The 11879-nt window shown below is 39.7% G+C and overlaps 1 protein-coding gene and 2 pseudogenes across 1 annotated transcript; all 3 read left to right on the top strand.

Moving 5' to 3' along the window:
- Nucleotides 1–671: 671 nt before the first annotated feature.
- On the top strand, nucleotides 672–1227 carry LOC132491639 (interferon alpha-13-like; annotated as a pseudogene).
- Nucleotides 1228–6138: 4911 nt separating this feature from the next.
- On the top strand, nucleotides 6139–6708 carry LOC132492452 (interferon alpha-1-like). Its single transcript, XM_060101974.1, has one exon. The coding sequence runs from the start codon at nucleotides 6139–6141 to the stop codon at nucleotides 6706–6708; it is 570 nt and encodes a 189-aa protein (XP_059957957.1).
- Nucleotides 6709–10686: 3978 nt separating this feature from the next.
- On the top strand, nucleotides 10687–11651 carry LOC132491638 (interferon omega-2-like; annotated as a pseudogene).
- Nucleotides 11652–11879: the final 228 nt, after the last annotated feature.

The raw sequence follows: 11879 nt of genomic DNA, 5'->3' as shown, positions 1-11879 counted from the left end.
CAATACTTTCTCCCTCACTTTAATGCTGTATCCTTGAAAGACACCATGAAGTCCCAGAGCATCTACAGGGGCGCTCAGCTCCCGCGTCCCCGGCCCCGGTGGTGGCCGCGCTCCGACTCACCCCCCAGGGCGTCCCCAACACCGTCCTGTCGTCCCATCGCCGCCGCCGCGTTCCCCCTTCTCTAAGCCTTCGCTGTCTCGTGCCGGAAAACGAGCCCGAATCTGAAAAATCGGCTCCCCTTTCTCTGAGGCGGGGAATCGCTCTGATTCCCCACCTCAGACCGCTCAGAAAATGGCTTCTTTCCCCCCAAACTGCCTCGCTCAAGTTTCTGTGAGAAAATAAAGCGCAAAACTCAGGGGAAGCCCCGAAAATGCAAGGTTCCGTTTCCCAACCAGATAAAAATGTCGCTGGCGAGGCCGCGACAAGGCTTCCTCTTCTGCACTCAGCACCGAGAAAACGAAGGTTTTTCGCGCATTATGCTGATTATTAAAGCAGCCTCAGTGATTACGTTTCGCCCTGTCTCTCGAGCTGCAGGAAACAGCTGCAGACGGCAAACTCAATAGTCGGCGTTTCCCAAGCAAACCCTGCGCCCTCTACCGGCCGCCTAGGGAAGGACGCTGTCCACAGTTCCAGGGAAGGAACCTTCCAGCTAATTGTTTAGCGGTTCCCGCGCGCTCCCCGGCGCCCATCTAGTGGATCACTCAAATTCTCAGTGGCCCAGATCTATTTGCTAGTAGCGGGGTGATGCTCTGCTCCATCCCTGCTTGCTCTCTTGGCTGGACCTTGCCTAGGAGCCACAGTCAGGACAACAAGGACATCTTCCAACAGTTGGAACAGATGCAAAGGATCCCCTCTCAGTGGTCCCTAAAGGACAGAGCCGACTTCAAATTTCCTTGGCAAAGAGAGAATATCACCCAAATCCAGATGATTCAAGGCTCCTGTTACCACTATCTGATGCTCCAGCAGATCTTCCAGCTCTTAAACACAGAGGACAGCCGTGCTGCTTGGAACAACACCCTCCTCGATAAACCCTTCCCTAGCCTTGATCAGGGAGGCTGGACTGACTGGAGCAGATGGAAGAAGACAATCTGGATTGTCCTGATTTGGGACTTGCTGCCCGGGAGTATTTCCATGGAATCCATGTCTACCTGAAGGCAAAGGAATACAGCCCCTGTGCCCGGGAGGTTGTCAGAGTGGAAATTGAAAAGTGCCTTTCCCTCATGTAAGAATCTTCAAAGAAATGTCAACAAACACAGAATATATTTTATACTTGTGACACTTTTTTATTCAATTACATTAGTGTTTGCTGAGTGCTCCAAAGCAATCTCAACTTACGTTTCTTCACAAGCTGAAAAATGTCTGAAATGAAAATCTTGATTTAAAAAAAATGTGTAGACGTTTTTTCTTGTATAAATAATTGTACCTTATAAACATTTCTCATATAAATAATTTTATAATGTAATTTAAAGGATCACTTTAAGTTTTGGGCTGGTATTTGCTATTTTCAACATATGAAGTTTCTTTTTTTATAGAAAGGTTTTTCAGATAGTGTGGTGTTAGAGACATTTGTCAGTTAACTTAATGCTGGTTGCTGTAACAGGTAAACAGAAAGCTGTCAGGAATTTGATCATAATAGAATGTTATCTTTCCCTGGTATAAGAGCACAATGCAGGCATTCCTGATCACATGGATATTCTGGTTTGCTCTCCTCCAAAGAGTGATTCAGAGACATGGGTACCCCCTGTTTTGAGGATTTTTCCATCATCAACAGGTAACTCCAAATTTGCCTGTAGTACTTGAGTCTACTCCACTCGGTGGTAAAGGGAAAAAGTCTGGTGGATCACATGGGATGTTTTCAAGGGCCAGGGCTATACAGGGCAAGAGCACTTCTGCTCATATTACATGGCGTGGATTTATCCTCGTGGGAAACTAATTGCAAAGAAGTTGGGAAACTATTGGATGATTAATGGTCAAGGAAGCAAGTTCAGTGCATAAGTCCACTTTTCATCTTTACACTATTTGTCCTAATGAAGCTCTGAGTGTGGGTGGAGGAGAACAAGTAATGTTCTTGCTTGCACACACTTCATTAAGAAACGATCTGGGTGAGAGGGAAGCGCAAGAGGGAGGGGATATGGGGATATATGTATACATATAGCTGATTCACTTTGTTGTACAGCAGAAACTAACACAATATTGTAAAGCAATTATACTCCAATAAAAATGTATAAAAAAACAATCTGACCCTCAGAGAAAGAGAAATATATGGTATCTCTTGTATGGGGAATCTAAACAAAAATGATACAAATGAACTTACTTACAAAACAGAAACAGACTCACAGACTTAGAGACGAACTTATGGTTACCTGGGGGGAAGAGGGATAGTTGGGGAGTTTGGGATTGACATGTACACACTGCTATATTTGGGATGGAGGCCAACAGGAACCTACTGTGTAGCAGGGAACTCTGCTCAATATTATGTGGCAACCTAGATGGGAGGAGAGTTTGAGGAAGAATGGACGCATGTATGTGTGTGGCTGAATCACTTTGCTGTACACCTGAGGCTAGCACAGCATTGTTAATCAAATATACTCTAATATAAAATAAAAAGTTTTTAAAAATAAGTAAAAAAATAAAAAATCTCATCCCCTAGTTCTGCCTTAAAAGAAAGAAAACAGTCAAGTTTTGATGTTTATTCTCAGGCTTAGTGATATTATGATTTCATGTATTTTTATTGTTCATTGGCTGGAATAAAGAGAAGGAAAAAAAAAAAAACCGCAATCAGACTCAAATTCTTATTCCACAAGTTCAACTTGGGGAAGATGACATGGATGTCACTCAGAGTTCACAGCATCATAGACTATTTGAAAGAAGCATTCAAGTTGATGCCCAAAGGCATAGCCTACAAGGAAAATATCCACAAGTGTAGACACATTACAAGTTGTTTCCTTATTTCCTGAGGGAGACAAGAAAAGTATGATCAGACAGCTCCTTGCAAGTACTTGAGGATAACTGAAGAAAAAGTGGAGAGCGAGTCTTCCATTTGTGTCCAAGCCTGTGAATCTCATCCTTATCTTCTAAATATTGGAAATACAAACTTGAAGAAAACATTCCTGCAGACGATCTTCAAAAAATATCTCACACAATATTCCATTATCACTTCCCTTGTAGAACCATGAAGAATTTACAATTTCTCTGTAGATTATTGTCCTCTCACATCATATCTGTCTAATATATGTTGGTATTATTTTTTCTCCTATTATTATCATCATGAGTATGGATCGAGCTCCAGAAATGATAGGGACTGGACTAGCTGTCTAGGAAATGGGGTTGGGTAAGATGGTGTCTCTCCCTTTAGGTATTTTAAAGACTTCTGGGAGGTGTTCCGAGGATACAATAGATCAGGTCATGTATTAATATTTGGGCTTCTTCAACAAAAGAGCATAGACTGGGTAGTTTGTAAAGAGCAGAAATGTACTGCTCACAGTTCTAGAGTTTGGAAATCCAAGATCTGGGTGTCCATGTGGTCCAGTTCTGGTGAGAGCCTGCTTCAGGTCTCACACTACAGAGTTCTCCTTGTTTCATCACAGGGCAGGAGAGGGAGGCATTTATCTCAGACCTCTACTATAAGGGCACTAATTTCAGTTGTGAGGCCTCCATCCCCACACCCTAATAAAGTCCCAAAGGGTCCACCACCTGATACAATCACTTTGGGGGTTAGGACTTCAAACTAATCATTTTGTGGGGACTGAAGTATTCAAACCAGAAAGGTCATTGAAAGGTACATGCTTGGCATCTAGAAGAGAGAATATATTCATGCTGAGTAAATAAAGAAGAATGAGCAATTTATCTGGCCAAAAGTGCAGGCCAAGGACTCAGAATCCAAACCTTGGTTTTCGACCTGCAGTAATGCTTTAATTATTATGTATCAAATTTTGGAAATAAATTGGGAATGGAGCCTATCGTCCCATGGAAGGGAATGAAGATACAGGATGAAAATGATCATTCGTCATTCTTTGTGAGGAGTCTCCAAAGAATCTCAGGATATAGGTAGTAATTGTCACATCAGTAAAGATACACCGAAGAGTAATGTGGCAAATTGTCTGGTTGCTGTGACCTGTGTGAATCAGTGAAAGTTTGAGTTCAGATATGTGGCTCTGTATGTGACACTAGGCTAGTTCTTTTCTATCATGACCTAGTAGAGGTCAAATTAGAGATGAGGCCATCTTCCTGAGTTTAATAGAGTGCCGGGCAAAGGCTGAAAATTGTGCTGCTCTTACAACTTCAATCCCCAGAGCCATATGCACCTTGAAGGAAAGAGAATCCTAGTGGTTTTAGCAATTAACTCAGTAGGCATGACTGATACCAGTAGGAGTAGAGTGGGAATACTAGCCACTGTCTATTATAATCCCAGCAAATATGACCGTGATAAAGGAAAATAGCTTGGTCATTCGTAACTGCCTTCCAGTGGGAGGAGAACATCTGAGAGTCTGCTTTAGTTAAAAGTACCTGTTGCATGATTACACTGGGCCTGGTGCCGAGGATACTACAGAGAATACGACAGAGTCCAGTTGCTACAGAGCTGATTTGCCGAAGATGGTCACATAACTATTATTTATTGAAAGATCAGAATTGGAGAGGGCTGAGGCCACAGAACATCCACTGCAAAATAAAAGAAGTCATGATCAGAGTTGAAAGTTAATTCTTTCCATGATACCAATCAATATTTATCCAGTTCTCAATTAATTACAAAGATGGTTTCCTTTTGTTTGAAAAGAATAGACTTGGATTGGAACCTCTGACAGTCTTTGGGAAATTTGAAATTTAATGCAAAAATACAGAGAAAGATTCAGATTGGTGATGATTGCTAAATCATGCATTCTCACTGGGGATGATACTGCTTCCATGGGTGCAAACATAGTTTTTAGGAGTATGAACGAATCTTGCTATTACAATGGTTTGTGGCACTCCAAAACTCAACCTGATACTACAAAACCTTATTCCTTTGTATTCATTTTTGTCTTTGGGATTTTTTGTGTGTGTATCATACATAAGAGAAGTGTTGACACTGACTTCAGGGAAGGTAAACACACTGTATACAAATCAGTGTTCCAACCTAAGGTGACTTGATGGTTCATTGGAAGACTTTCTTGCCATCATTTTCTTGATCTCAAAGTCATATTGTGAGAGGTGGCCTTTACTTACTTACGAGCAGCCATTGGCTGTCTTGTGGATGTTGCTTATGTTTGAGGGTCAGCGTGATTTGGGATCGGGAAATTAAATACAAGTTCTAAATTGTATTTATAAGTAAAATACAAAAAATATGATATCTTATTATTTAATTCTACTAAAGTTGTTCAACACATCCATAATTATGGCAAGCGCTAAACAGAAAAAAATGTTGACAATATCTGGATGAATATCTAGCAGTCAGTGTAATTAAAAATTATTTTCTGATATGAAGCAAAATTAAAAGTTAAGTACCTAAAAATAAATATTAAAGGAATAATTTAGTTTTTCTATGATTTTGAGCAGCTTTGAATGATTTTTAAGTATGTCTGTACATTGGTATTATTATAAAGTATCTAAATTTTATTTGAATATATAATTTGATACATTCCTACTTATATAAGTAAATATACTACATTAAAATCACTTTGAAAACTTAGTTATAAAGTTAAATTAAAATTCAATAGCTTTTACATTTAAATTATAGCTTAAAATTTTACATATTCTTAACCCTGCATTGAATAGAAAGAGTAAGATTTGCACTTTCTTTTTCTATGTATAAAGTAAAGATACACATGGAGTACAAAAATAGATACACAGTATATCTGTGGTATCAAAATTTCATTCTGGGGGCAATTAGGAAAAAACTATCTAAAAAGGCTCTGTGGGCAGAGGAAAGAGAGGCAATAATGAAAAAACAAAAGGTTGAGAAATGTTGCCCTAACCCATCTGGAGAGTGCAAAATGAAAAGCAAAAACAGAAGTAGAAAGTAAGAGGGAACATTCAGAAAATGGAAATGAATGGGTTCCCATTTAAGACCCAGGCCTGAAGGAAGGTCTTCAGAGAACCTAGAGAGCAAGGTTCACAGAGTCCCCACCTCAGCCAGGCTGGAAGCATCTGGAGGGTCCCCGATGGCCCCAACCTTGTCCTTACTCCTGGCCCTGGTGCTGCTCAGCTGCAACTCCAGCTGCTCTCTGGGCTGCGACATGCCTCAGACCCACAGCCTGGCTAACACGAGGGCCCTGATGCTCCTGCAACAAATGAGGAGAATCTCCCCTTTCTCCTGCTTGAAGGACAGAAATGACTTTGGATTCCCCCAGGAGGCGTTTGGAGGCAACCAGTTCCAGAAGGTTCAAGCCATCGCTGTCCTCCATGAGATGATCCAGCAGACCTTCCAGCTCTTCAGCACGGAGGGCTCGGCTGCCGCTTGGGATGAGACCCTCCTGGACAAGTTCTGCACTGCACTTTATCAGCAGCTCACTGACTTGCAAGCCTGTCTGATGCAGGAGGCGGGGCTGGAAGGGACTCCCCTGCTGAAGGAGGACTCCATCCTGGCTGTGAGGAAATACTTCCACAGAATCACTGTCTATCTGCAAGAGAAGAAATACAGCCCTTGTGCCTGGGAGATTGTCAGAGCAGAACTCATGAGATCCTTCTCTTCATCAACAAACTTGCAAGAAAGACTCAGGAGGAAGGAATGACACACACCTGCTTCAACACGGAAATGATTCTCACTAACGAGACCACACTTCCCCCTGTGCTGCCATGTCAAAGACTCTCATTTCTACTGTCATCATGCCCTGAATTGACTTGTCAAATGTTTTCAGAAATATTAAGCAACATGATGTTCTACTCTACAGGCACTAGTTCCTCAAAGATGCCCATGCTGATCTATTTATCTATTTAAATATTTATTTATTTAACTATTTACAAAGATTAAAATTATTTTTGTTCATATAATATTATGTGCACATTTACACTGTAGTTTCAGAGAAAAATACATTCTTTGTATTTAGTCAATTTATTATTTTCTTTGTTCATTAAATTCTTTTTGCTATGGAAAACTTCTTGTATTTGTTTATTATTTAAAAAAAATTACATCGTGGTGTATACACACACACACACACACAATGAATACTACTCAGCCATAAAAAAGAATAAAATAATGTCATTTGCAGCAACATGGATGGACCTAGAGACTATCATACTAAGTGAAGTAAGTCAGAGAAAGACAAATACATATCACTTATATGCGGAATTTAAAATATGATACAAATGAACTTATTTACAAAACAGAAACAGAGTCACAGACATAAAAAACAAACTCATGGTTACCACAGGGGAAAGGGGAGAAGGGATAAATTAGGAGTTTGGGATTAGCAGATATAAACTACTATATATAAAATAGATAAGCAACAAGGTCCTACTGTATAGCATAGGGAAGTATATTCAGTACCTTTTAATAAACCACAATGGAAAAGAATATGAAAAAGAACATATATATGTATAACTGAATCACCTTGCTGTACACCAGAAACTAACAAAACATTGTAAATCAACTATACTTCAATAAACAAGCAAACAAAAAAAGAAAGTTAAAACGTTTAGCTTTCCTGAAAAAAGAAAAAAAAACACCACATCTGATTGTAACCTGATTAAAGAATGGATAGTACAGTTCACTACCCATTACTATGTTATTCAAGTTATAAGTAAAAAGAGACTTCCTCTAAGCCAGGTTTTATGCTGCCCTCAGGACACAGAGGTGAATGTAACAAATTCAACTGTACTTTCTTGTATTATTGATTTCTGTAGAGAAACCAGACTAAAAACAATAATCATAATTAATATTAGTTATATAAATGTTATACTGAGAAGAAGTAGAAAAAATGAATTTCTCAGCAGTAGCTGGAACAAGGTATGTCAGGAAATAATAACAAAAGCAGTCAATATCCTCTACATTTGAGGGGTCAACATCCAAGTGCAAACGTCCTTTTGAAAATGGATTTTTGAGTCTGCAATTTACAAGCAGTTCCATGAACTGAAAGCCAAGGAACAGAAGTAGTTATGTGTGAAGAGTGAATAGAATAAGAAAAGGACTTCAAATTGACTCATAGAACCTTCAACTAGTAAAGGGAGGAAAGAGCCACCAGGGAAACAGAGGTAGAATGGCCATAAGTTAATAGGATAAAAGGGAACGGTGATACGAGCCTATTTAAAAGACTAAAACTGCTTTCAGAATAGCATCATTCCAAACATGGATTGAAACTGCTCAGTACATCGGGAAAATAGATGTCATTGGAGATCTTAGTGAGAGCTGGTTTGGAGAATTAATCACCAGAAACCACACTGGAGGAAGGGTGAATAAGAGAAGAGAAGTTAGTGACAATTTACATATCATCTGGGAGATCTGCCTTCTGAAATGCAGGAGAGAAATAAAGTGGGAACTAGAAACAATTGTGGATTTTTTTCTGCATAATTTTCTCTTTTTAAAGTATATTAATCTCTGGATAGATTTCATGGGTTTGATATATTGGCAAATCATATTAATATGTGTAATATTTTATTTATTTTAAGTCATGACATTTAATTACTTACAATGATAATTATCATTCTTTTGATTAATAGGATGTTGAATGTCAGTCAGCTGCTCTGTGGACTGAAACCATCCACTACTTGGGGAAACAGATGAGAGGTGATTTGATGGAATTAATCAGCATAAACCATACTGGAGTAGGTGGAAGGGTGACAAGAGAAGAGAAGAACTCCCACTGTAATTGTTTCACCCTGGGAGTCATTTTACTTCTCTTACTCTCATCATAGTTATATTTACATTTGTTTTCCTTTTGCCTCGGTGCATCCAAGTGCAATGACAGCTTTCTAAGAAAGTTGAATGGAGAAGGAAAACAATGAAGTATTGAACATTATGGAAAACAATGGTACATTATTGTACCATTTATGTTTCCATTTTACCTCCTTATTTTGGGACTAACCTCAAGATAAAATAGAAAGTAATTCAGAAGAGCAAGACAACTGCTGCCCAGAAAAATACTAAATTAAACTGAACATATCAAAATTTAAAGACTCTGAAACTAGTAAGGCAAAGATGGCTAGTTTTCTCTAGCATCATGTACTTGCCTCACTGCCCTGCATTTTCACTGTGAGACAAAAAATGATGAGTAAAGAAGTTCAGCAGAAATGTAGTCACTGAATAATCTAGGGACAGTAATTAAATACTTCAATATAAGCTTCTAACTGTAGGTAAATCATCATTGAATTCTTGTGGCCAGCTCAGAAACTTAAGAACATAATGAGTATTCAAGAGTTTAATGAATTAAATTCAATACAGAAATCAACATTTAGCAAAATAAAATTCATTTAAGGTAAAGGTGAAAAAAAAAAAAGACTTACCCAAACCCATGCCCCTTGCACACACACACACACACACACACTCACACAGTGCATAATGTTTGGCTTGTGTCATCTGGAAGCTATGGAAATATTTGACACCTGAGTACCCAATGAAAAGAAGAGGGATTGTTCACAGAAACACTGTTGGGTCTAGGGCAGTTGATTGTTTTGGGGACAAAAGCAATTACCCTCCAGTAAAGTTTTGCTAAAAGTTGAAAGTGTGATGAGTTGACTCAATGGCAGCTCATTTAAAGAGTGAGTTAGTGAGAGTCAATTGGACAATGTGAGGCTTGTGTGTGCACTGAGCCAGAAGGTGAGATTAAACATGTGGTAATGGGTGAGGGGAGGTGGTACCATGAAGGATAAACATGTTGTGGGGCTTGGAATTAGAACTGAAATGCAGCTAAAAAAATGAAGAAACCAGCCATGGATATGGGGAACAACCTGAAGAGTCATTAGTAGGAAAACGTTGAGTGAAAAATGCCAGTTGCATTTCTGGTCTTGAGGCCCTAGCAAAGCACTGCCACCTGGTCATACTTTCTGTACACAAAATCTGAGCGTATTATTCATGAATAATTTTGTCTTGAGTAATTAATATGAACCCTAGATAATGATAAAATTGTGAACAAGACATACACCTTTCTCCTAAGGGAGTTACTTGTCAAACAGGTCTAGTAAATCCTTTCTTTTTTCTTTTGGCCGCACTACAGGGCATGTGGAATCTTAGTTCCATGACCAGGGATCAAACCCAGGCCCTTGGCAGTTGAGAGCGCAGAGTCCTAACCACTGGACCACCAGGGAATTCCCAAGTAAATCCTTTCTTAAGAGGATAAATCCAGAGGACTGAGGCAGCTTGGCTGAGAAAGGAAATAAAGAGGGCAAAACCAGAGCCCAGGATCAGAGGTAAAATTTTGTTCTTAGCAAGGAGAACTGTTTGCATACTTTTGATTTTAACCAAGAGACTTTTGTCATTTGAAAGCTTTCAATTCATTTACATTGAAACATCTGAAGATTTTTGGCAAATTAAACAGAAATAGTGAAAACAATAATCTAAGTGATTGATGTCTTCTAATCGATTCTAATCTATTTAGAGCATATATAAAGGAAAGGAAAAAAAAGAATAAACATCCAGAAAATGAAACATTACAATATTATATTTAAGAGACATTTATAGAAAGGACTTCAGAGAAACTAGGGGCCAGGATTCACACAGACACACACCTCATCCAGGCTATCAGCATCCCCAAGATCCTCAATGCCCACCCTGTCTGATGGCCCACTTGGTGGTTAGCTGTAGCAGCATATGTTCCCTGGGCTGTAACCTGTCTCAGAGGCATGGATTGGTTCACAGGAAGACCTGATGCTTCTGAGACAAATGAGGAGGATCTCTCTAATCTCCTCAGTGAAGGACATCTCTGGGGGACAGTGGATGGCAGCAGCTCCAGAAGGCCCAGGCTATCTCTGTCCTCCACAAGATGCTCCAGCAGATCTTCCACCTCTTCCACACAGAGTGCGCCTCTGCTGCTTGAGACACCTCCCTCCTGGACAAACTCTGCACTGGACTCTGTAAGCAGCTGGAGGATCTGGATGCCTGCTCGGTGCAGGTGATGGGAGATGAAGAATCTGCCCTGGGAGGGGTGGGATCTACACTGGCCATGAAGAGGTACTTCCAGGGAATCCATCTCTACCTGAAAAAGAAAAAAGACAGTGATCTTGACTGGGAAATTGTCAGGGTGGAAATTATGTGCTCATTCTCTTCATATTCAAAATTTCAAGGAAGATTAATAAGTAAGGTAAGGAACCTGGAGATGATACTCTAACATACTAAGTCACATTCCCATGTGTTCAGTCATTTTACAGAATCTTATTTCTCCTTTATTCTTAGAATGCGTTGGGTTAAATTGCTCAAAATTGTGTTAAAATGTTGTTCTTAAATGATTATCTCTAAAGGCATCATTCCTTGAGAGATACCTACAATGATGCTATGTATGTACTAATGTATTGGGGGAAATTCTGGTTTCCTACTCAACATGTAACTAGCTTGGAAGTCATCATTCCCCACCTCTTATCAACAACTACAAAAATTCAGGACAAACTGAAAAACAACAACTCTTCTTAGATCCATCAGATAATTGAGGTCACAGTGCAAGCTGCTGCCCTTATAACTGTGGAGACAGGAGGATGCAGAGATCATGGCTTACTTGGAGCAGAACTGCAGGACAGGAACCAGAGCTGAAACTAGTATTGGTAGGAACACTTAAACTGTAATTGAAGAATTACTGGAGCATCCACATGGATGAGCTTGAGATTTAAAAACTGACTGTGGGATGCCCCGTTTTTGAGGGCCCTACACGTTTGTGAGTCTTACCTTCAGGACCTCACCAGGTGCTCACTGTGAAGGTCAAAGAAGAACCTCCTGGTGTTTCCAGCGGAGGTAGGAAAAAGGAGATCATTTTGAAGCACT

The sequence above is a fragment of the Mesoplodon densirostris genome, chromosome 6 (assembly GCF_025265405.1).
Source record: "Mesoplodon densirostris isolate mMesDen1 chromosome 6, mMesDen1 primary haplotype, whole genome shotgun sequence".
Lineage (NCBI taxonomy): Eukaryota > Metazoa > Chordata > Mammalia > Artiodactyla > Ziphiidae > Mesoplodon > Mesoplodon densirostris.
Note: the sequence above shows the minus strand (reverse complement) of the source record. Positions and strands in the feature narration are given on the sequence as shown.

What these genes read in the sequence shown, in the direction of transcription:
- LOC132492452 (XM_060101974.1), top strand. Translation starts at nt 6,139, where the DNA reads ATGGCCCCAACCTTGTCCTTACTCCTGGCCCTGGTGCTGCTCAGCTGC.